This window comes from Lepidochelys kempii, chromosome 5 (assembly GCF_965140265.1).
Source record: "Lepidochelys kempii isolate rLepKem1 chromosome 5, rLepKem1.hap2, whole genome shotgun sequence".
In the NCBI taxonomy this organism is placed as follows: domain Eukaryota; kingdom Metazoa; phylum Chordata; order Testudines; family Cheloniidae; genus Lepidochelys; species Lepidochelys kempii.
The window spans coordinates 37,997,563-38,024,013 of NC_133260.1; the positions used below are offsets into that span (position 1 = coordinate 37,997,563).

The 26,451-nt window shown below is 39.9% G+C and overlaps 1 protein-coding gene across 11 annotated transcripts in view; it reads right to left on the minus strand.

Moving 5' to 3' along the window:
• The window catches only part of PDE4D (phosphodiesterase 4D), a 769,499-nt gene that overhangs the window by 218,154 nt on the left and 524,894 nt on the right, over positions 1-26,451 (minus strand). The window contains exon 1 of one of the 11 annotated variants that reach the window (XM_073343994.1): positions 20,900-21,007. The exons of the other annotated variants lie outside the window; for them this stretch is intronic. Coding sequence (XP_073200095.1) covers positions 20,900-20,964 — 65 coding nt within the window. The 5' untranslated portion in view covers positions 20,965-21,007. Of the gene's footprint in view, positions 1-20,899; positions 21,008-26,451 lie in introns of those variants that run through there. 11 annotated transcript variants of the gene reach the window in all.

Consider the following 26,451-nt stretch of genomic DNA (forward strand, 5'->3'; position numbering starts at 1 on the left):
ATTTATTTAGTGCCCTGGGTACATATACTGACCCTCTAGGCTCCCATCCCGGATCAGTTTCTCTTTGTCCCAGTAATCCAAAATAACAGTCTTTCAAAAGAGAACACAAACACGAACACTCACTGTCTTCACCCCAGGTTCAGCTGAGCACAAGGGTCTCTTTGCTTCCCAGTACTTCCTGCCTGGAATTTATCCTTCTCCCCAGGCCTTTCCAGATAGGCCCTTGCAGTCTCCTCCATGTTTTGAGCAGGATCTCTTCCAGGCCTTGAGAGCCTTCCTCACTATCTCTGCTTGGTAAGGGTCTCTCCCTTGCTTCCCTGCTTAGAGAGCTATCCTCCCTGCTCTGAGCTTCCTTTCCTGCTCTTACTCTCCTTTGACCCAGAGCCCTGTGAGAGCCCTTTTGCTCCCTGCAGTCTCTTCCCTCCAGCTGGACTCTATCAGCACTTAAACCTGGCTCCTTTTATAGAGGAATCACCTGATTCCTCCAAGTGGGGCTCATTCTGTAATCAAGTTGGCTTAGCACCAGGCTCTCCAGCCCAAGGACAAACGGCCCTGTTACACAAAAGTAATAACGTTTAAATAAATAAATGTTAAATAAATAACAGAAAACCAAAAAGAGGGTTCTTTGTACCATAAACAGCTGCTGAGACCACTTAGAAAGATTTGAAAACAATTTATTTAAATCTCTCTGTGTGTGTGAAAGAGTGTGAGATTCTTTCAGTATTGTCAACCACAATGGTTCAGAAATCACGAGACAGGCTCCCAAAATCATGAAGTTGTCTTAAAAATAATAAGATTTTAAAATAATAACTGTTGTGTTCTTTTTATTTGTCATCTGATTTTTGAATCTTTAAACCTCACATTTTCAATTTTTTTTGGGGGGGGGGGTACCCATGAGGGCTAGAAACTTACTTTTAAAAAGAAAACAGACTCTCATGTAATCAGTTAACTCCAGGACTTGGGCTATAAGAAAAATGCAAATTTTGCAAGATTTAGCAACACTGTGTGCTTCCGCACTTTCATTCTTCACTACTAAGAACACTTGCTTGTTTACAGAACTATACTTGTTTCTTAAGATTTCCAGCCACTTCTATTATGTATTCTTCAAAAGAACTAAGCTCATTCTGAGGCCAGAATCTTTACCACACCAAATGGTGCTGGTTTCACACACCAATCAAAATTATGTTGTTAAACAGCAATTAGGACAGTAATACACTTTCAAATCCACAGGACTAAACAGCTTTCACCCAAGAGTGTTAAAATAATTGGCTGAAGAGCTCTTTGAACAATTACTGTCAATATTTAACAAATTTTGAAATACCAGGAAAATTCCAGAGGATGGGAGGAGGGGAATGTTGTGCCAATATTTACAAAGGACTAACTAATATTTACAAAGGATGTCCTGGGAATGGATAGGCTGGTTAGTCTGACATCAGTCCTGGGCAAAATGATGGAAAGGTTGATATAAGATGCAGTCAGTAAAGAATCTAGAGATAACAGCATAATTAATGCCAGTCAACATGGTTTTATTGGTGAAGGTCTTTTCAAACAAACTTGATAATGTTTTTTAATAAAATCACAAATTTGTTTGATAAACATAACTGTATTGACATAACATACTTAGACTTCTGTAAGGCATTTGACTTAGTCTCATTCGGGTAACAAAATAGTACTATGCAAAATCAGTGTAGGTCATATTACATAGATTAAAAACTGGTTATTTGATATATCTAAACATTTATTATAAATGAGGGATCAATCATCATCCAACAGAGGGGAAAATGAAGCAGCTACCCCGGGGCCTGCGATTTTAAAGCCCCCCCGTACTGGTAAGAGACACATTTTACTTTCACCCCTGACCACACGTATAAGATGGGGGACTGTAGCCTAGGAAGCAGTGACTCTGAAAAGGAGTCAGGAGTCATGGCAAAGAGCCAACTGAACCTGAGCTCCCAGTGCAATGCTGTAGCTAAGAGAGCAAATAGAAATATATAAACTGGGAAATATCAAGTAGGAATAGGGAGTTAGAATTGCCTCTACATACAGCATTAGTGATATCATTACTGGAATACTGAATAGGTGTAGACAACTAGAGGCTTGGGGAGGCTTTAGCCTCCCCCCAACCTGTAGGGATTCCATTAATCAAGGAAACACTGAGTTTGGAACATAAATTCATTTATCCCACTTTATTGAAAGTGGACAAATTTAATCATGATACAAAACTACTCGTTAATGAGATATTCAACAACTATTTTCTTTGTCTATAGCCTCCCTCCCCCACAAAAATAAAAAAAGTTGTCTACATCCCTGTACTTTATGCAGTTTCTAGTGTCCATGCTTCCAAAAAGATATTGACAAATTGGAAAACATTCAGAAAAGAGCTCCTAGAAGGACTCTAGGTCTGGAACACATGCCTTATAGGGAAAGACAAAACAACTCAATTTATTTAGTTTATCCAAGAGAAGGTTAAAAGTTGACAATCATGGCATACAAGTATCTACACACAGGGAAATGTCTGATAGTAGATAGCTCTTTAATCTAGTACAAAAAGCTATAAATAAATACAGTGGTTGGACGCTGAAGCTGGGCAAATTCAGATTAAAAATAAGGCACACATTTTTAAGGGGAAGGTAATTAACCACTGGAACAAATACATAGGGATGTCATGAATTATCCATAACCTTTAAATCAAGCGAGGATATCTTTTTAAAAGATATGTTATATTTTAACCCAAAATTATGTGCTTAATCCAGAAATTAATGGGTGAGATTATTTGGTCTGTGTTATGTAGAAGGTCAGACTAAATGATCATAATGGTTCATTCTGGCCTTAAAATATATGGATCTATGTCAGGCTGGAAATAAGCTGCTGATGGATTTTTGTGAACTAAAGTTCAAGTTTTCATGCAAAAGGCCTCAGAAATAATATAAAAGCAGGATGAAATAAAAAAAAAATATATATAAGCAGAATTCAATTTAAATAGGTTTTTTATTATATCATCCATGAATCGATTAGGACTTTAATGTATTATAAAAAAGGTGGTCTCCTAAAAATGTGGTACTTCATGTTCAGTCATTTACACTATGGTATCAATGGAGGATACATACCCTTATTCAGCTTTTCACCTAAAAGCAATAAAGAAGTTATTAACTTCTATCTGATAACACAAGTGATATGAACAATTTTCAAAACTGGGAAATATGCAATCATATAAAAATGAAGTTAGAAATTATTAGTGTTCGTGCAAACCAACGTACACTACATTGACATATACTGATATCAAGCATATGAGCTGATGATACAGTGAAAGGAAGGAGCTGTTAATAAGACAAATTATTTCAAAGCCATTCTCCCCTAATGTGCACATACTGTATTTGTAAATAGTTTTCTCTTATTTTAGTTATCTAGTAAATTATAAGCTAATATAATGCACTTTAAAGTGAAATTTGTACAAGAAACTACTCCTAGCAGGTAACCTCCCTAAAATACTGCTCCAAAGTATCCCCAATGTACTAAATAAAGTTCTGATCCTAATCAATGTTTTTTTGTTGATGCCTTGCATAGTGTCTTAAAGACCGGCTTCACTATACTTTTATAAGATACACTTATTTTATAGCATCCTAAGGTGTGCTAGGTGCTCTAAGGGTATGTCTACACTGTAATCAGAAGTGTGATTGTAGCATGTGTAGACATACGAGAGCTAGCTTTAATCTAGCTAGTACAAGTACCAACAGTAGTGAAGGCACGGACTTCAGCGCGGGCTAGCCACCTGAGTAAATAGCCAGGGTCCCAGGCAAGCTTGCACAGCGTGTAGTGAATCCCATGCTACCACAGCTTCATTGTAGTTTGGGTATGACTACATATGCTGCAATTACACCTCCAATTGCAGAGACATACCTAGGAGGACACCAAAAGACATGTTCCCTGCCCAACGAACTTACAATCTAAATTTACAATGAACGAGAAAGAATTTGTATACTTTGAAGTACACTGAGTGGCACTGGGGAGAGACCTGGAGAATTGAAAAGAAGAATCCAGTGTGCATGGATGACAGTAAAAAGGTGACAGGAGTAGTGAGGCACTAGCAATTAAGTAAAAAACCAAAGGAAAAGTGTATGGTGCATGTGTTTGCCACTGCCCATTCTGTGATCTGGAAATGGTGGCGCTTGATGAAGAAAAGAAGAGACACCTACATATATCATACAAGAAGATCTGGATGACCTTGTAAAATGGAGTAATAGAAATGGGATGATATTTAATAGTGCAAAGTATTTAATGATATTTAAACTTCATAGTGCAAAGTTGTGGGCACCTCCAACCCTGTGTAAAAGTCAATAGGAATTGAGAACTGAAGTGACAATAAATGAAGATGATAAGCATTAGGGAGTAGATGGGGTTAGGAAGGATGGTATAGCAGTAATACAAGTAGGTGGTTTTTCCGGCTTGGTCTACACTACAGACATAACTATATAATGATGTCGCTCAGGGTGTGGAAAATCATAGTTATATTGACCTACCCCCGCTCCCTGCCCCATGTAGACAGCGCTATGTTGATGGGAGGGCTTCTTCCATCAACATAGCTTCTGCCTCTCGGGGAGGTGGAGTACCTACACCGATGAGAGGCGTTTTCCTGTTGGCATAGGTGGCATCTTCACTAAACACTACAGTGGCGCAGCTGCATTGGTACATATGTGCTGCTGCAGCACTAAATGTGTAGCCAAGCCTTCAATTTAAGGCATTTGAACATCTTTGGTGGTTTTTAAGTATGGAAAAACGAAAGAGATCAAGTTAAAAATTGTGAAAATAATTATCTCATTGCAGGTATTATAGAAGTAAGTTTTCACAAGAGACTTAAATGAGGAGAGGAGAGCATCAGACATCTGTCAAGCAGAATATTCCAAAAGTCTTTATAAGAAGAAGGTGCAAAGTAAGATTTAATTGCAGGTGGTAATGGCTCAATGGGAGGAAGAAGTAAAAGTTTTGGCTCAGAGGGGCAGTATGAGTAACCCATAATTGTGGAAAGTGCTCAGAGACAAGGCAATGACTGCTGGAGTAGAATAAGCAGGAAAATGGGTATGTAGATATGAAGTCAGGGAAATAGGGGGATGAAGAAATATTTGAAAGTCTCGAATGGCAACGCGGGAATGCCTCAGTGATGCCGTATGCTTAGCAATAGTTAAGAAGTGTTTGTAGTCCTACAGTTTGGCATATGCCTTGGAAAAGTTTCTTATAAGTACTTTTTTTGGAACTGAACTTACAAAAGATCTTACAAAAGAAAAACATTTCAAATATTGTTATTACAGCATATAAGCAGATAGTGAGAGATGAAGACATTCATCCTTATGACTTCACCAGTCACAACACACAAAAGTGTGCAGGAATCCAGCTGTAAATTGTGCTGTATGTTGCAGCTTATAAACACCCCAATGCACACTATTACACACAAAAGCTTGAACTACAAGGCTATAACCACTAAGAAGTTCTGATGGAATCAGAGTAACCATGAACATGGAGGATGAGTAGTTTGTTATATCATCAAAACTCGGAGATGTTTGTACAGTGACTTTCATAGTTTTCCTGTGTAGCTTATGTGTTATAAAAACTCTCAGAACAAAATATTTGTTGCCTCCTCAACAGTAGCTGAGTTATGTTTATGATAATGAAGGTTTTTCTTGTACCTTAGCTAAGTTTCATTGCTTTAAAAAGTTGGTGATTTTTAAAAGTTTAACCTTAACTTGTATTTTCCTGGTTTTCTAATGTTTGGGTATTTTGAACAACATTGTTCTCTTCTTTTCCCCCTTTAAATTACTGATACTTTCTCAACATTAACTTCAGCCTATACAAACTTTTTTTTCCTGACAATTTTCTGATTTTTAAAGTTATGAAGGAAACATCCTCATACTTCTAAATAGGAAGCTATTTACTCTCCGTCATTATATTACATTATACAGTAGATGTGCTATTTAGCATATCTTGACCTTATATTTAGTGGAACTATACCAATTTCCGCAAAAATATGGCTGAAGTCTTAAAAAAACTTCAACACAGGTGGTTCAGTTACAGTTGTGATGGGAGGGGAAATTCTGTATATTTGTGGAGTGGGTGTGAGGATGAATTTGTGTGTGAAGTCCAACTTGTGTTTGCAGGGAAAAATTGGAAGTAGACTGTTGTGGGCTCTGGGCAAATTGTGTTTTTGTGTTTGCACATGCTGGGGAAGAAGGTTCTGTGTGTTTGAACAGGTTGAAGTGAAGTGCTTAGGAGGATTGCGTTTCTATGTATGCTGGAGAAACAGTTGTTCCAGAATACCAAAACAGTATTATCAATGTCATGAAGAATTTCCTGAACTTTGTCAGATCATGAAGAAGTTCCAAATTCTGATCAAATGACTAGTGATTAGCTTGAAAACTAACATTTAACATCTAGCCCTATTTGCTAGATCTCATCAAGTATTCCTAGAGTACAAGGCCAGAAGGGACCATTGTAATCATCTAGTCTGACCTCCTGTATAACACAGGCCATAGAACTTCCCCAAAATAATTCCTAGAGCAGATATTTTAGAAAAACATCCCATCTTGATTTAAAAATTATCCATGACAGAGAATTAATCACAACTCTTGGTAAATTGTTCCAATGGTTGCCTACTCTCACCATTAAAAACATAGGTCTTATTTCCAGTCTGAATTTGTCTAGCTTCAGCAACTTCCAGCCATTGGATCATGTTAAACTTTTCTTTGCTAGATTGAAGAGCTCATTATTAAATATTTGTTCCCCAAGTAGATATTTATAGACTATAATCAAGTTACCCCTTAACCTTCTCTAAATAAAACAAATTTGAAGATTTTAGACCAATTGGTTTTTAAATAGGATTTGACTAGAAGTTAGAAAAAAAAATCATGTATTTTAAACTACCGGTATTTATTCATTTCCATCTCAATGTTAATTGATTCATGTTCAATTTTTTTTAAAAGTCTTCCCTGGCCAAAAACAGTACATACAAACTTTCAAGCCCAGTGGGCCTTTGAGGTATTTAGAATATAGGGTGGAGAAAAGGGAGACCAAAGTGTAAAAATGGGCCTCACAACAGAAATCAGTGCAATTTTATAACTATGGTGAGACTGTTGTCTCTCCATATCTCCTCAGAAAGAAATAGGATCTAAGAAAACCCAACAACCACCACCCCACCACGTCTTTACAATAAATTATGACATTAAATGTGCCTTTCTAAATAATTGGTAAGTTCTGAGTAGAAGCTACATTACAACACAAAGCTTTACAGTTTGATTTTAATAACAGTTTTTTCTTGCGTGCTAGTTTAGCTACAGTTGAAGTAACTCAAGCAATCAAACTTCACAGACTTATCAACAGTTCATCTGCACTCTTAATCTTTCCAGTTGAAATAGTGCTAGTCTGTTAGTGTTGTCTTGAGTACTCTCAACACTGTCAGCAAGTAATAATTCATGGCCTGCTCCTGCAGCCTATATTCATGTGAGTATTCTTACCAACTTCAACTATTCAAGCAAAAAAGTCTGAAGACTCAGGCCCACAGACATGAAATATACAACATATTATTTTTCTGAGGATAAGAGGATTTCTGTCTCTACTGTTGTCAATTTGGCACATTTAGGAGCATAAAATACATTTAATTAAAAAACACAAAAAGGGTATGTCATAAATATAAAGGGAAGGGTAAACCCCTTTGAAATCCCTCCTGGCCAGGGGAAAGCTCCTCTCACCTGTAAAGGGTTAAGAAGCTAAACGTAACCTTGCTGGCACCTGACCAAAATGACCAATGAGGAGACAAGATACTTTCAAAAGCTGGGAGCAGAGAGAGAAACAAAGGATCTGTGTGTCTGTCTATATGCTGGTTTCTGCCAGGGATAGACCAGGAATGGAGTCTTAGAACTTTTAGTAAGTAATCTAGCTAGGTATGTGTTAGATTATGATTTCTTTAAATGGCTGAGAAAAGAATTGTGCTGAATAGAATAACTATTTCTGTCTGTGTATCTTTTTTGTAACTTAAGGTTTTGCCTAGAGGGGTTCTCTATGTTTTTGAATCTAATTACCCTGTAAGATATCTACCATCCTGATTTTACAGGGGGAATTTCTTCATTTCTATTTACTTCTATTTTTATTAAAAGTCTTCTTGTAAGAAACTGAATGCTTTTTCATTGTTCTCAGATCCAAGGGTTTGGGTCTGTGGTCACCTATGCAAATTGGTGAGGCTTTTTATCCAACATTTCCCAGGAAAGGGGGGGTGCAAGTGTTGGGAGGATTGTTCATTGTTCTTAAGATCCAAGGGTCTGGGTCTGTAGTCACCTAGGCAAATTGGTGAGGCTTTTTACCAAACCTTGTCCAGGAAGTGGGGTGCAAGGTTTTGGGAAGTATTTTGGGGGGGAAGGACACGTCCAAACAGCACTTCCCCAGTAACCAGTATTAGTTTGGTGGTGGTAGCGGCCAGTTCAAGGACAACGGGTGGAATATTTTGTACCTTGGGGAAGTTTTGACCTAAGCTGGTAAAGATAAGCTTAGGAGGTTTTTCATGCAGGTCCCCACATCTGTACCCTAGAGTTCAGAGTGGGGGAGGAACCTTGACATGGTGGCATAGTGGTGGGATTAACCTGAAATCATTTTGAGATCCAGTTGAGATTTTTTGAACTAGAAATACAGATTTTAAAAAGGAATTTTTTTTTCCTTTGGAAAGGAAGTCCAGAAAGCAGCTGAAACTGAAAGCACCTTGTTTTTTCTCTGCTTTGTGGCCAAGCAGAGACAAAAGGGGATTATCTTTGTGAATTGCAGGTTTTCTTTGCCTGGAGGCAGGGTACTTAACTCCTGCAGGGAAATTCACAGTCTTCCAACCCAGAGTTTTTTTTCTTTCTTCCTAAAAGTAAATAGGGGGTGTGTGTTCTACCCATTTGCTTTTTCTTTGGGCTGGGTAAGCAGGTTTCCAAGTAGTTGGAGGTTTTTTGCTTTAATTTGGGCCCAGAGCAGAGACAAGGGAATTGTCTTTTTCTGTAGGCTGACAATCACTATCAGAGAACAGGTATTCTATTCCAGCACAGCAAAATTTTACAGCCAAGTTTTGTTTGTTTATTTCTAAACCTCGGGTGTAAAGCTAGTTAAAAACAGAGAGGTTAGAATGACCAAATCCGCAGCTCGACTACAGCTGGAATTAGCCAAATTTCAGGCTGAGGAAAAACAAAGGGAACATGAAAGACAGATAGAACTCATGCGGCTGGAGAAGGAGGTACAGGAGGCTGCCCACAAGAGGGAAATGGAGGCAAGGAAGCATGTGGAGGAGGAGAAGGAAAAAGAGAGGAAGCATGTGGAGGAGGAGAAGGAAAAAGAGAGGAAGCATGTGGAGGAGGTGGAGAGGATAAAGGCCCGGCAGAATATACCAACAAACCCTAGCAATCCTTCTCCAGGTACCACTTCCCATCCCAGAAAGTTCCCCACCTACAAGGCAGGTGATGATACTGAGGCCTTCTTAGAAAACTTCGAAAGGGCCTGCCTTGGGTACAACATCTCTACTGACCAATACATGGTAGAGCTGAGGCCGCATCTCAGTGGACCCTTAGCTGAGGTGGCAGCTGAAATGCCTAAAGAACACATGAACAAGTATGAACTGTTTAAATCCAAGGTGAGAGTCAGAATGGGGATAACACCCGAGCAGTCTCGTCGGAGGTTCAGAGCCCTAAGGTGGAAACCAGACATGTCATTTACCTGACATGCCTACCACATTGTGAAACATTGGGATGCCTGGATATCAGGAGCAAGTGTTGAATCTCCAGTAAATTTGCCCTTCCTAATGCAAATGGAACAATTCTTAGAGGGTGTTCCTGAGCAAATAGAAAGATACATCCTAGATGGGAAACCCAAAACTGTAATCGAGGCAGGAGCGATTGGAGCCAGATGGGTAGAGGTGGCAGAGAAGAAGAAAACTGGTCGCAGTTGGAGCGGAGACCAGAAGGGACCACCCCAGACCACACCCTATTACCGGGGGCCGCCCAAAGCCCCACCTACCTTCCAAAGAACCCTCCAGACCCCTTATCGTCCCACCACCCCGTTCTCCAGCAACCCTCCTCGCCCCAGTGACCCGTCAGCTGGACGATGTTTTAAATGTAATGAGCTGGGGCATGTAAAGGTCAACTGCCCCAAGAACCCCAACAGATTACAGTTCATTGCACCGGAATCACACCAGAGGTCCACAGGCCCAGATACCTCTCAGATACCCTTGGAGCGGAGGGAAACTGTGAGTGTGGGCGGGAAGAAGGTCACCGCGTGGAGGGACACCGGAGCACAAGTGTCAGCTATCCATGCTTCCTTAGTGGACCCCAATTTAATCAACCCAGAGATCCAAGTGACGATTCAACCCTTCAAGTCCAACTCTTTCAATTTGCCTACAGCCAAGTTGCCTGTCCAGTACAAGGGCTGGTCAGGAATGTGGACTTTTGCAGTCTATGATGATTATCCCATCCCCATGCTGTTGGGGGAAGACTTGGCCAATCATGTGAAGCAGGCCAAGAGGGTGGGAACGGTCACCTGCAGCCAGGCTAAACAAGCCGTGAGGCCTAGCTCTGTTCTGGAAACTTCTATCAGGACCCGGTCAGAGGTGATGGACCCGGACCTCAGGCCAATGTCTGCAACAGCAGTAGTGGATCCAGTCCCAGAGACCCAGACGGAACCAGTCCCAGAACCGGAACCAGCCGAACAACCAACACCAGACCCAGTGTCAGCACTGAATCCAGTACTTGCAACCTCAACACCAGAGGGCCCCACCAAACCTGAACTGGCAGCAGCCGATAACCCTACACAAGAGGCTCAGCCGGAGCCTGAATCCCAACATAGTGCACCAGCGGAGAGCAGTTCACAGTCAACAGAAACAGCTCCATCCCCTATATCGCTTCCAGAGGGACCAAGCCTAGGTCCACAATCCAATGAGGGACTGATGTCTCCAGCATCAAGGGAACAGTTCCAGACCGAACAGGAAGCAGATGAAAGCCTCCAGAGAGCTTGGACGGCGGCACGGAGCAACCCACCGCCTCTCAGCTCTTCTAATCGATCCAGGTTTGTTGTAGAAAGAGGACTTTTATACAAGGAAACTCTTTCTGGTGGACACCAGGAAGACTGGCATCCTCAGAGACAGTTGGTAGTTCCAACTAAATACCGGGCCAAGCTCTTGAGCTTAGCCCATGATCACCCTAGTGGCCATGCTGGGGTGAACAGGACCAAAGACCGTTTGGGGGGGTCATTCCACTGGGAGGGAATGGGCAAGGATGTTTCTACCTATGTCCAGTCTTGTGAGGTGTGCCAAAGAGTGGGAAAACCCCAAGACCAGGTCAAAGCCCCTCTCCAGCCACTCCCCATCATTGAAGTTCCATTTCAGCGAGTAGCTGTGGATATTCTGGGTCCTTTTCCGAAAAAGACACCCAGAGGAAAGCAGTACATACTGACTTTCATGGATTTTGCCACCCGATGGCCGGAAGCAGTAGCTCTAAGCAACACCAGGGCTAAAAGTGTGTGCCAGGCACTAGCAGACATTTTTGCCAGGGTAGGTTGGTCCTCCGACATCCTCACAGATGCAGGGACTAATTTCCTGGCAGGAACTATGAAAAACCTTTGGGAAGCTCATGGGGTAGATCACTTGGTTGCCACTCCTTACCACCATCAAACAAATGGCATGGTGGAGAAGTTTAATGGAACTTTGGGGGCCATGATACGTAAATTCGTAAATGAGCACTCCAATGATTGGGACCTAGTGTTGCAGCAGTTGCTCTTTGCCTACAGAGCTGTACCACATCCCAGTTTAGGGTTTTCCTCATTTGAACTTGTATATGGCCGTGAGGTTAAGGGGCCATTGCAGTTGGTGAAGCAGCAATGGGAGGGATTTACACCTTCTCCAGGAACTAACATTCTGGACTTTGTAACCAACCTACAAAACACCCTCCGAACCTCTTTAGCCCTTGCTAAAGAAAACTTACAGGATGCTCAAAAAGAGCAAAAAGCTTGGTATGATAAACATGCCAGAGAGCGTTCCTTCAAAGTAGGAGACCAGGTCATGGTCTTAAAGGCGCTCCAGGCCCATAAAATGGAAGCATCGTGGGAAGGGCCATTCACGGTCCAGGAGTGCCTGGGAGCTGTTAATTATCTCATAGCATTCCCCACCTCCAACCGAAAGCCTAAGGTGTACCATATTAATTCTCTAAAGCCCTTTTATTCCAGAGAATTAAAGGTTTGTCAGTTTACAGCCCACGGAGGAGACGACGCTGAGTGGCCCGAAGGTGTCTACTACGAAGGGAAATGTGCTGGTGGTGTGGAAGAGGTGAACCTCTCCATGACCCTTGGGCGTATGCAGCGACAGCAGATCCAGGAGCTGTGCACTAGCTACGCGCCAACGTTCTCAGCCACGCCAGGACTGACTGAACGGGCATACCACTCCATTGACACAGGTAATGCTCACCCAATTAGGGTCCAACCTTACCGGGTGTCTCCTCAAGCTAAAACTGCTATAGAATGGGAGATCCAGGATATGTTACAGATGGGTGTAATCCGCCCCTCTGAAAGTGCATGGGCATCTCCAGTGGTTCTAGTTCCCAAACCAGATGGGGAAATACGTTTTTGCGTGGACTACCGTAAGCTAAATGCTGTAACTCGCCCAGACAACTATCCAATGCCACGCACAGATGAACTATTAGAGAAACTGGGACGGGCCCAGTTCATCTCTACCTTGGACTTAACCAAGGGGTACTGGCAGGTACCACTAGATGAATCTGCCAAGGAAAGGTCAGCCTTCACCAAACATCTCGGGCTGTATGAATTTAATGTACTCCCTTTCGGGCTGCGAAATGCACCCGCCACTTTCCAAAGACTTGTAGATGGTCTCCTAGCGGGATTAGGAGAATATGCAGTCGCCTACCTTGACGATGTGGCCATATTTTCGGATTCCTGGGCAGACCACCTGGAACATCTACACAAAGTCCTTGAGCGCATAAGGGAGGCAGGACTAACTGTTAAGGCTAAGAAGTGTCAAATAGGCCTAAACAGAGTGACTTACCTTGGACACCAGGTGGGTCAAGGAACTATCAGCCCCCTACAGGCCAAAGTGGATGCTATCCAAAAGTGGCCTGTCCCAAAGTCAAAGAAACAGGTTCAATCCTTCTTAGGCTTGGCCGGTTATTACAGACGATTTGTACCACACTACAGCCAAATCGCTGCCCCACTGACAGACCTAACCAAAAAGAAACAGCCAAATGCTGTTCAGTGGACCGAAAAGTGTCAGAAGGCCTTTAACAAGCTTAAAGCGACACTCATGTCTGACCCTGTACTAAGGGCCCCAGACTTTGACAAACCGTTCCTAGTAACCACAGATGCGTCCGAGCGTGGTGTGGGAGCAGTTTTAATGCAGAAAGGACCTGATCAAGAATTCCACCCTGTAGTGTTTCTCAGCAAAAAACTGTCTGAGAGGGAAAGCAACTGGTCAGTCACTGAAAAAGAATGTTACGCCATTGTCTACGCTCTGGAAAAGCTACACCCATATGTTTGGGGATGGCGTTTCCACCTGCAAACCGACCATGCTGCACTGAAGTGGCTTCACACCGTCAAGGAAACTAACAAAAAACTTCTTCGGTGGAGTTTAGCTCTCCAAGATTTTGATTTCGACATCCAACACATCTCAGGAGCTTCTAACAAAGTGGCTGATGCACTCTCCCGTGAAAGTTTCCCAGAATCAACTGGTTAAAATCATCCTTGAGATGTGAAAAATATTGTTAGTCTTTATGTACTTGGTAGTATATTTAGAGATGCATGTGTCTTATTAACTCTGTTTTTCCTAGAGCTCCAGGAAGAAATCCCAGCCAGTGTTTCACCCTAGCTGAGATTTGGGGGGCGTGTCATAAATATAAAGAGAAGGGTAAACCCCTTTGAAATCCCTCCTGGCCAGGGGAAAGCTCCTCTCACCTGTAAAGGGTTAAGAAGCTAAAGGTAACCTCGCTGGCACCTGACCAAAATGACCAATGAGGAGACAAGATACTTTCAAAAGCTGGGAGCAGGGAGAGAAACAAAGGGTCTGTGTGTCTGTCTATATGCTGGTTTCTGCCAGGGATAGACCAGGAATGGAGTCTTAGAACTTTTAGTAAGTAATCTAGCTAGGTATGTGTTAGATTATGATTTCTTTAAATGGCTGAGAAAAGAATTGTGCTGAATAGAATAACTATTTCTGTCTGTGTATCTTTTTTGCAACTTACGGTTTTGCCTAGAGGGGTTCTCTATGTTTTTGAATCTAATTACCCTGTAAGATATCTACCATCCTGATTTTACAGGGGGGATTTCTTAATTTCTATTTACTTCTATTTTTATTAAAAGTCTTCTTGTAAGAAACTGAATGCTTTTTCATTGTTCTCAGATCCAAGGGTTTGGGTCTGTGGTCACCTATGCAAATTGGTGAGGCTTTTTATCCAACATTTCCCAGGAAAGGGGGGGTGCAAGTGTTGGGAGGATTGTTCATTGTTCTTAAGATCCAAGGGTCTGGGTCTGTAGTCACCTAGGCAAATTGGTGAGGCTTTTTACCAAACCTTGTCCAGGAAGTGGGGTGCAAGGTTTTGGGAAGTATTTTTGGGGGGAAGGACGCGTCCAAACAGCACTTCCCCAGTAACCAGTATTAGTTTGGTGGTGGTAGCGGCCAGTCCAAGGACAACGGGTGGAATATTTTGTACCTTGGGGAAGTTTTGACCTAAGCTGGTAAAGATAAGCTTAGGAGGTTTTTCATGCAGGTCCCCACATCTGTACCCTAGAGTTCAGAGTGGGGGAGGAACCTTGACAGGGTATTTTACGTAACTAAGCTGACTCAAATTGGTATAAGTTCCAACACAGCAGAAATGAAGTGGGAAGAACAAACTTTCGATGTAAGTTTGCAAGGTATATATAGGATAGCATGGGATAGTTGATTTTCTCACTTTGTTAGACTTCCATAATGTGTGAGAAAAATATCAAATTTCTATGTTATTAGATACAAAACATAACTCCTTCAGGAAATGGTACAAAATAAAAACATTGATGGCATCTTCTCAGGAATTAAGTAAACCTCAATTCACTGTTAAATATGCCAATAGCTTTTTCAACAGCAAGAAATCATACTAATGTTACAGCAAAACTGTTAAATCATCTTTATTCTCAAAATAATCAGTTGCTGCTTTGTGTGTACCATCATATATGGATTATCTCAGTAGAGAATTTCTAGCTTCTAAGAGGACAGTCTGTAACCTGAGAGTACAGAATCTATTTGCATGCTTGTGATTGACCTCAGCAGTCAGAGGTATACATAAGACCTGATTTTTTCCTCATTTACATTAGTTTTACACTGGTCCAATACCCTGGATTTCAGTGAAGTTACTCCTGATTCACACCAGCATGAGAGGAGAATCAACCTCATTGACATCCATGGAATTAATCCCGATTTATTCCAGTGTGACAGGAGAATCAACTCTTTTGTCCTTTCAGAAGACTTCTGTTTATAAGTCCCTAAAGAGGGGGTAATTTTCACTTTCCTCCTTCCAAACCAAACATGCATGCTGACTCTGCAATAATCTAACCACCAGATGGCATAATGGCTTCCTTTACATGACTAGAGAGGCTATTTTAACTTTCTCGCTAACCCCTCTATTTCAAAAGGTACCATTATCCTTCCTCTTTTCACATCAGTTGCTCACTTTTCAAATAAAGAGACCACCTTGTGATAGCATCTGAGGGGTGAATTGCAGCAAAATCACACAAAAACTCAGTTAATAAGGTAAACTATAATTGCATTTAATGAAAATGAAACAAGCATTTTCTGAGAGAACAGCTTTCCATCGGAAATGCTGATTTGAATAAATTGAAATGTTCTATGGGAACATGTAGCTTTTGTCAAAACATCCAATAGAGACCATGCAAACAGACAGGCTGGTCAGCTCCTGACTTGTTTCCAGGAGCTGGTCAGTTGGCTGTTCAGTGTCCTGGCTCCCTGGGCTCTCAAGCTACTTGACTGTTCAACTAATAGGTGGTGGGGCTTTTGGGCTAGCTAGCTTCTGGGCTACATGGCTCCCTGGCTCTGCTCTTTGGTGAGCTGGCTCCCAGATTCCCCATTTCCAAATGAAACTAATCTGGAAATGCACAATTTTCAGCAGAATGGAAACTCTGGTCCCCAAATAACGATCTCTGCTTACCAATAATAAATAACTAAGTCATCATGATTACATAGCTCACTTAAAGTGCATCTATTTCTGATTTAACCAAGAATTTACCTCACAGTGAATTGCTCTTTTATACCGGTATTTCTCCTGGTGAATACAAATGTCATGCCAATGTTATTTCATTCGAAAGCTGATATCATGCAGCAGCTACAGGCTCTTCTGCTGAAACACCAGTATCCTTTGTGAAGTTAGGAATGAGAGGCAGCCTTAAGTGATGTCAAATTATTTTTTTTTTACTGCAAAACAAACAACTACTTCTCATTTTTTCTCATGAAAAACAATGATCTGTTTCCATTACAGAATAATAGAATCATACAAATGTAGGGCTGGAAAAAACCTCAAGAAGTCATTAAGTCCAGCCCCCTGAGCAGAGGCAGGATCAAGTAAACCTAGACCATCCCCGACAGTTGTTTGTCCAACCTTTTCTTAAAAACCTCCAATGATGGGGATTCTACAACTTCCCTTGGAAGCCTGTTCCAGAGCTTTAGTACTCTTACAGTTAGAAAGTTTTTCCTAATGTCTGACTTCAATCTCCGTTGCTGCAGATAAAGCCCATCACTTCTTGTCTTCCCTTCAGAGGACATGGAGAACAATTGATCACTGTCATCTTTGTAGGAGCCCTCAACATATTTGAAGATCGTTATCTGGTCCCCCCTCAGTCTTTTTTCCCCAAAACTAAACATGCCCAGTTTTGTTTTGTTTTTAAATATCTTCTCACCGGCCAGGTTTTCTAAACTTTTTATCATTTTTGTTGCTCTCCTCTGGACTCTCTCTAATGTGTACATATCTCTCCTAAAGTGTGGAGCTCTGATTGGACACAGTATTCCAGCTCAGGTTCTGACAAGTACAGAGGGGCAATTACCTCCTGTAGTACACCTCCGAATGATATTAGCCATTTTTTTTTTGGAACTGCATCATGTTGTTCACTCATGTTCATAAGTGTTCCACTATAACCCCCAGATCCTTTTCAGCAATACTACAACATAGCCAGTTATTTCCCATTTTGTAGTTGTGCATTTGATTTTTCCTTCCAAAAAGTAGGTTTTTTTGCATTTGTCTTTATTACATTTCATCTTGTTGATTTCACACCGACTCTCCAATTTACCCAAGGGCATTTTGAATTCTAATCCTGTCCCCCAAAGTGCTTACAACCCCTCCCATCTTGGTGCAATCCAAACATTTTATAATCATACTTTCCATTCCATTATCCATGTCATTAGTGAAAATATTAAGCAGTACCAGACCCAGAACTGACCCCTGTAGAACACTATTGGATAGCAGATTGATAGCAAACCACTGATAAGCTATACTCCTTGAGTCTTTCAATCAGTTGTGCATCCACCTTATAGTAATTTCATCTAGTCGGAATTTCCCTGCTTTGCTTATGAGAACGTCACGTGGAACTGTGCCAAAAGCCTTATTAAAATCAAGATATACCATATCTACTGCTTCCCCCATATCCACTAGGCCAATAACCCTGTCAAAGAAGGAAAGTAGGTGGGCTTGGCATGATTTGTTCTTGTCAAATCCATGCTGGCTATTTCTTATAATACCATTATCCTCCAGGGGGTTACAAATTGATTGTTTAATCATTTCTTCTACTATCTTTCCAGGTATTACAGTTAGGCTGAATGGTTTATAATTCGCTGAGTCCTTTTTGTTCCCTTTTTTTTGAAAGATAGATGTTCTTTTTTGAAAGATGTTTTGCCCTTATCTAGTCTTCTGAAATCTCATCTGTCCTCCACGAGTTCTCAAAGATAATTGCTAGTGGTTCCGAGATTGGTTCAGATGGTTCTTTAAGCACCTTAGCATGAATTTCAGCAGCCTCTGATGACTTGAATACATCAAATTTACCTTCTTTAACCTGTTCCTTTTGTTTCTGCTTGCGCTCCTTCCCCTTTATTGTTAATATTAATTGTGTTGAGTATCTGGTCACTATTAACCTTTTTAGTGAAGACTGAAGCCTTCTTGATGTCATTAGATAGTTGCTCTCATTCCGCACTAAGAAGAGGACCTACACTTTCCTTCATCTTTCTCTTGCTGTTAACATATGGAAAGAACCTCTTCCGATTGCCTTTCATGTCCCTTTCAAGGTGTAACTCATTTTTTGCCTTAGCATTTCTGATTTTGTCCCTGTATTTTTCTGTACTCCTCTTTAGCAATTCATCCATGTTTCCATTTTGTGTAGGATTCCTTTTTGATTTTCAGGTCATTAAAGAGCTCCTTTAGATTCCTAGGTTAGAAGGGACCATTGTGATCATCTAATCTGACCTCCTGTATATAAAAGGCCATATTAACTTCTTCAAAGTAATTCCTAGATCATATCTTTTAGAAAAACATCCAATCTTGATTTAGAAATTGTCAGTGATGGAGAATCTACCATGACCCTTGGTAAATTGTTCCAATAGCTAATTACTCTCAGCGTTAAAAATTTACACCTTATCTGCAGACTGAATTTGTCTAGATTCAACCTTCATCACCATCCTGGTTTGAAATGACGACACTGGATAAAAATTTCAAAGGTGCCTAAGTGACTTATGAGTCTAAAGTGCCTAAATGATTTAGGATTATAAATCATCTAGGCTCTTTTGACAATTTTATTCACTGATCCCAAAGCTCCCCTACGGAAGTTAGTTCTGTGTTGGGGCTAGAGCATTCCAGGAGTTTTCACTTGTGCAATTTTCCTGTCAATTCTTTCATAAGAGATAGGGTTTGTCCCCTCACAGAAGTGACAAGGGTTTGGTTCAACTTTCAAGCCACTAGAGACCAGGGCAAGCCCCACAAATCCATGCTCCCAAGGATTCCCCTGCTAACCACTTCCTCTGCACGAGGGATGATTCCAAATTGCCAGGAAATGATGGATCTCAGTGCACATCAATTCAATATTCACAATTAGCAGGAAATATATTCCGTCCCACCAGATCAGTATATTCATTCAGATGTGCTACAGTGACAGGGGGCCACACAATGAGACAAAAAGATAGATTAGAGAGACAGAACATCAAGCTGTCATGTCAGAGACCTTGTAGGGTATGCACACATCAGCATGAAAGATATTTTTGTGAGAAAGAAGAGCAGTAAAAATGGTATCTCTGAATAACCTCTCCACTTCTAAGTAAGATATTTAGTGTAGTTGCATATTGTTTTCTTATGTACAAGCTAAGACATTCATATACTGTCTCACTGATTTAGAGGCTATATACTGAGATTGATTATGTATTATTTTAGATCAGTTGAGGCCTCTAGGACATTATTGCTTCACCATGTTACACAATATTGTACAAAGTATAGATCTATCTCTCTATAGATCACTGCAATTCTTATTTTTATTACATTTAAAACAAAAATAAAAAAATCAATACCTGGGGATACATCTTGCAGTCCTTATTCAGGCAAAATTATCCCTGACATCAGTGAGGGTTTTGTTTGAGAAAGCTCTGAGGATTGCATAGTGTGGTCAATAGTTTGAAATTGTTAACACTATTCCATTTTATCTTGTTTTAATACAAGATAACTAGAAACAATTAGTTACCACTTATTATCACTCTCACCTGTACTGTATGGATTGGAGTGATTCAATCAAAAAGCTTGTGGAGTTATGGCAAAAACAAAACTTTTATAAGCTCAAGATCAACTATGTTAACTTGACAGGTTTGACAACTAAAGATGTATCTAATTAGTATTACACATCTCAGTGAAAGCACCTAGGAAATATACTGCTTAATTCTAAGCAACAATTGTGATTTTTCAGAAATAGAAAAAAATCCTTTAAAAAAATAGTATAGAATTTTACTTTAATGGTCCAAAACACCATAGTTTACTACAGTGTCAGTGCAGGGTTCTGAACCATTACCCTAAAATACTGTAGGTTTTTTTATATCCATAATAAGGTATGATATAGGTAGGAGATTTAGAAAAAGGTAGGAAATTCACTAACAAGCTAAATTTGTTTATTTGTATAGCTACGAGAAAATTTGCCCTTCCTGTGTTAATCAAGCTCCACAAAGTTCACTCAGTTTAGTAATGAGAATAATTAAACAACAGATAATATAACCTTGACAATCACCAGACGATAAATTTAACAAGAAAACAAAACACACTGTATTGACTGCTAATTTAGTCAACTTTCACTTTTCTGAGTGGAGGAAAAATGCATAATCCATAATGCAGCGCAGAATCTCACTTTATGTCACTGTAGCTGCTGTCTGTCTTTTCTGTGGACAGTCATCCATGAGCAATAAGTCTATTAGTGCAACAGAAACCATTAACTGTGTATACGTATCCAAAAATAGCCAGTGAAAACTACAATTTTCATTTTACCTATGAGACTACAAATCTGCAAGTTTGATTTCAGCAACTAAAGTTATAATTCAGATCAAGTGTCACATATTAAAAAGTGTCTCAAGTGAATTAAACTGATTAGTAAATGTGACCAATTGATAATCTGCATTCCTTATTCAATATTAGGAACACACTGTTGTACAAGGAGGAGCACACTAATTTTTTTTTTTTTGCTATTAACTATTCAATTAAACTTAACAGCTGAGCATTTCTAGTAACCATGCAAGATCTGTCAAACACCATTAAATACAGCCACTTTTTCAGTGTGTTTGTGTGAGAGAATGGGGGGTGGGAGGATGACAGCATCAGGAAAAGAAAACCCCAAAACACATTACCAAATTGTATCTGCAGTCCTTAAGGAGCTGGTAGATCGGGATCTTGGCTTCATAACAATACTCATTTTGAAAAATTCCCCAAGTATTTTTAGCAGTGAAACTTCAGTTGCCCTTATAAAGCTCACTCCACGTATTCCATTTCAAAGTGAGATTTGTGTAAAAAAAAAAAAACCCTCTGAAATCCTCCTCCTGTAATAATCCAAGCTCCAAAGGAGGAGTTGCAATTCACAGGAACTCTTTCCTTTTTCACACTGAATTTACTCCAGGACTAGCCTCTTCAGAAGTGACAGTGCTTGTCTCTTCTGTCTCCTATTGCCTGGGGAGGAACAGTATTTTGAATCTATTCTCCATCTCGGTCACATGGGAACCAAGGCAGCTGAAAGAGACTCTTGAGCTCTTTTTCACAGTCCTATAACAACAGGTTTAAAGGTCAAGCACATTAAAAAATTAGCAATTGTAAAAGGAAAATAATGAATGTAAGGTATTTCCAGGGAAGTTCCCTTTTCAGAAGTGCTAGATGAGTTCATCCCAACGGAGTAAGGGAAAGGGAACAAAGCTTTTTCACCTCAGGTTCACCAGATGTCTTATCAATGAATAGAAAAGGAGTACTTGTGGCACCTTAGAGACTAACAAATTTATTTGAGCATGAGCTTTCGTGAGCTACAGCTTATGCTCATATAAATTTGTTAGTCTCTGGTAAGGTGCCACAAGTACTCCTTTTCTTTTTGCGAATACAGACTAAAACGGCTGCTACTCTGAAACCTGTCATTATCAGTGAATATAATTCTTCCCCTCCCCTATGTCCTCTGCCTCTCCTAGATTTGTGAATGAGAAGCATTATTAACCTCACAAAGCAGAACATATTCTTTGAGGGACAAGTGACCTCTCTGTGAAAACATTGCAGGGAAATTAAAGAAAAATAAAATTCCTCATTGATTGTTAAAGTTTCTGTCTCACACACACATGCAACACACACACTACTATAAATCACTGAAGTACAAAAATGCCATATATCAAGTGCCATATTATGAAGTCCTTTTTACTAAAATGCAGAGAGCTGCTTGTCCTGCTACAGCAGAGACTAACAGCATCTCCATTACAAACAGCTAAGCTTTTTATTTTTAACTTCTAGCCAAAAGCTTAGCATAAAAGCTTCCAGCCCAAGAGCAAATTCCCTTTTGGAAATCTTAATTTAAGTTGGTTTGTCGGTTTCACAGTTAGTTTGGAAGCAAAAAAAAAGTACATTTTGTCTGCTTACTGTTTTTAAATATATACCTTTAGTTAAAAAATAACAGAACTGTGTTTGTGTGATTTAAATGAAGTTTTGCAAGTGTACTGTAAACCAATCTGCAGTGGAATTTCTTTTTAAATTGAAAGAGCCAAGTTATTACTCGACAAGTGGTTACATGTATTGTAACAATTCCTTTACACAATGTTTTCAAGGACAGAGAGCATACTATTTTGATGATGGAACAGCTGTGTGAATAACTGAGAATAAACAAATATTTTATTAGTAAACTTTTGTGAAATTTGAATATATTCAGGAATGACCCATCTACTTCTATAAGCCACATGGATGGTGGAAACAATGTGCTACTTAGTTTATTCAAAATATGTAATAAAATTCATCAAGTGAAATATTGAACTATCGCTCAATGATCGTATGCAATGTTCTGTTGATACTAATGAATCTTTGCATATTCACAGATCCATAATGTGCATTGTAGAGTACAGAGCATTGTCAGGAAAGATCCTGAAGGGCCAGCAGGCTTCCACTAGTTATCTGCATATAAATTGTTCCCTGACAGCAGAAAGAATTTTAATGAGAGTTCATGCCAAGCATTCTGTTCTTCATGCTTTCAGGGCTGCATCTTTCAAATCACACTTACTGGCAGATATAGGAGCTAAAAGAGCCTGTGGAATCATGTAAGATAGTTCCAAAGAGCGGAGGACCAGAAAAGATTTTGCTGATAACTGTAGCTTAAAATGAGAAGGGTCCAGCATCCACAGACCTTTAATAATAGCTGGATCTGCCAGTAAACACACCACACTTCTTTGATAGTATATCTAGATGTGCCAGGACTTGCTGAACCTTGCTCCATCTTGAATGAAAGTGGGATGGATTCAAATAAAGACAGAATGGGTGTGAAATGGGAATGCTGGACTGTTATGGAATATCTAGACATTTTTAATTTTTATATTTTACTTAACCTGGTTACGTACCTTATTATTAAACTTAAGTGCCAACACCCTCCCACACCCCACTTAAATAACAATGAGTCAGAAACTCACAAAGATTATCAAATCATGCATTAGTAGGGCTTTGGACAAAATGGCCTCAAAGTACTATACCTGAATGACATTCAAGCACTAAAAATATCACAGTGTCAGACAACAGAGATCTCAGGATGGTTAGATCTCAAAGACACATCAATGAAAATGCTGCCTCTGTCTATATGAGGTACCTCCAGTTCAACGGGGTATTTATTAGGCACCCACAGGCAGAACACTGTAGTGCAACTGCATCCCAGCGAGTCAAATGATCAAGACCATGCCTCAGGCACCATTCTGGTCCAGCAGAGATCTGGGACTCCAGTAACAAAGGGGGGGGGGGGGGGGGAGAGTGTGAAGCCCTCCAGGGAATGCTGTTATCTGTATTATATTCAGAGGTTGCCCAAGGACAAGTTAAAGAAAACGTGTGGAGGCGGAGGGAGGTGAAATGCAGAGAGCAAAGCTAAACTATGAAAGAACACAACTTCTTACCTAGGGGTTGGGAACTTTGCAAGCCTGGTGGTCTTTTCTGGATGCAAGAGACGAGCAGTGATTGCAAAGCAATACCTGGATCTTCTTCAGTGAGTGGACAGAGAATTTTGCTTTTTATACTCTAGTTATTGTACAGACAGTATTTTCAAAAATGCACCACAAAGACAAAGTATTCTAGGTTTTTGAGCAAACATATTAGACAGTTAGGCATAGCTTGGAAGAGACCCCAGTTTCATATAAGTTTTCATATTAATGTGACCTTGTTCACATTAATGTCAATGGGAGCTTTTATCACTGATTTGAATAAGGGCAGGGGCAGGCTGTCACTGTGGTGACAAACATGACAGCCTACAGACAGTACAACAATTGCAGCAACATAAAACAAACATATTTTAATATACCACCAAGTAATCACTCAATCACCACCAGGTGAAACAAATGGAACTTTTCATGGATATAAAAGATTGCATTAGCAGATCCCAAAGCAGGATCATGGCCTATGAAAGAAAGAAATGTGTATTAACTCATTGCAAAACAGTTTTTTCCCCCAATGATGTATTTTGTTATTTAAAATGACAGCCTGTTGCGATATTAAGCCTAATGTGCCAGCACTTGTCTTTAGGTGTATTTTAAGTAGTTTAAGAAGAGAATAGTGAATGCAAATATGTTTATAATTTTATATATTTTTTGTAAGTGGCTGTAATATGCTTTACAGATTCATGTTTAACTTGTGTGTACCTTTTATGCAGACAGCCAATCAACTGCTTAGAACAAACGTAACAGCCATATGTGGTAGGTGATTTATGCATGCAGTATTTTCAACTGGTAAAATTCAGTTTGTGTGTTTTTCCATGTAGTAACAAGAAAAGCAACAATAGCATGTTTTGACTGTATATTCAAACTCCATCAGTACTAAAAGATATGGATGTGATTTCAAACAATAATAAAAAAAAAACATGTGCAAGAAGCAACCCAGGGTGCTTTCCTTTCAATAATACATCTTTAAAGTAGTATGTAATCAGATGAAAATTTTGACTAAACTGAAAAAAATAATGTAAAGAATGAACAGTGTGGCCAAGGGGATGAGGACTGGAAACCAGTTCTGTTCCATACTCTGCCACTGGTTTGCATTGTGACCTTGGGCAATTCACTACTCTGAACCTTAGTTTCCTAATTTGTAAATCAATTTGAGATGTATGGATGAAAAGCATTATATAAGCAGTAAGCACATGATTACTACATAGTATTTGCTGAAGTAAATGCTCAATCTTCCTTTTAAAAGATTAACTGAAAGCCATTTTAACTGACAAGACTTGAGTTCTATGTTGTGTGTTATTTGTGCAGTGGCTGATGTCACCAATATTTACTGGGGAAAAAAATGCAGGAATCTGCCATAAATTTGTTTTACTTTAGGAGTCTTAGGGATGTTGTCAACTCTATTAGGAGAAATATAGAATCTTGGCAGGTAAATCAGGTCTTGGCAGGCAAGTAAAGGATGAATGGACTCTTCAATAATTTGTTTGAAATGTATTTGTAAATGCTAGGCCTATATGCCTATTCTGATACTTGAGAGGGATTCTTAAATTGTTTTACTTATTTATTTATTTTGAAAAGTATTTCACTACACCTTTAAGAAAATATTATTGATCATTCTCCAAAGATACTTGTGCTATTTCCCCCTTCTGCTAGGTCTCTTAAATGCTATTCATGAAACTGGACCCACACACGCAGATCCCCGTGTCCCCACAGAGTCCCATTACAATGAATGGAGCTTTGTTTGCATGGATGTCTGAGTCCCTCAGGGTAGATCCAGTTGCAGAATCAGGGATTTAGTTGAATCAAACTTTTAAATCTGTGCTCAGATAACACTGACTGAACTAAGTGGAAATTTGGCCTGAATAAGGTCAGAGAGGCAAATTTTGACGTCTGTATACTATCAAAATAAATGGACTTTGTACTTGGTGGAAGTCAGGGAGTAAGGACTATACTCCTCCTGGACAGTGGCTCCATATGGTTTCATTCCTTCTCTGCTCCTAACTCCATCCTATGCAGTAGTAGTGACTGAATCACCAAAGATCAGTACAAAGAATGAGGAGTACTTGTGGCACCTTAGAGATGAACAAATGTATTTGGGCATAAGCTTTCATGGGCTAAAACCCACTTCATCAGATGCATGCAGTGGAAAATACAGTAAGAAGATATATATATACACAGAGAACATGAAAAAATGGGTTGCCATATATAGTTGGCATAACGAGACTAATCAATTAAGGTAGGCGATTATCATTAGGAGAAAAAAAATTTTTGTAGTGATATTCAGGATGGCCCATTTCAAACAGTTGACAAGAAGGTGTGAGTAACAGTATGGAACAAATTAGCATGGGGAAATAGTTTTACTTTGTGTAATGACCCATCCACTCCCAGTCTTTATTCAAGCCTAATTTAATGGTGTCCAGTTTGCAAATTAATTCCAATTCAGCAGTCTTTTGTTGGAGTCTGTTTTTGAAGTTTTTTTGTTGAAGAATTGTGACTTTTAGGTCTGTAATTGAGTGACCAGAGAGATTGAAGTGTTCTCCGACTGGTTTTTGAATGTTATAATTCTTGATGTCTGATTTGTGTCCATTTATTCTTTTGCATAGAAACTGTCCAGTTTGGCCAATGTACATGGCAGAGGGGCATTGCTGGCACGTGATGGCATATATCACATTGGTAGACGTGCAGGTGAACGAGCCTCTGATAGTGTGGCTGATGTGATTAGGTCCTATGATGGTGTCCCTTCAATAGATGTG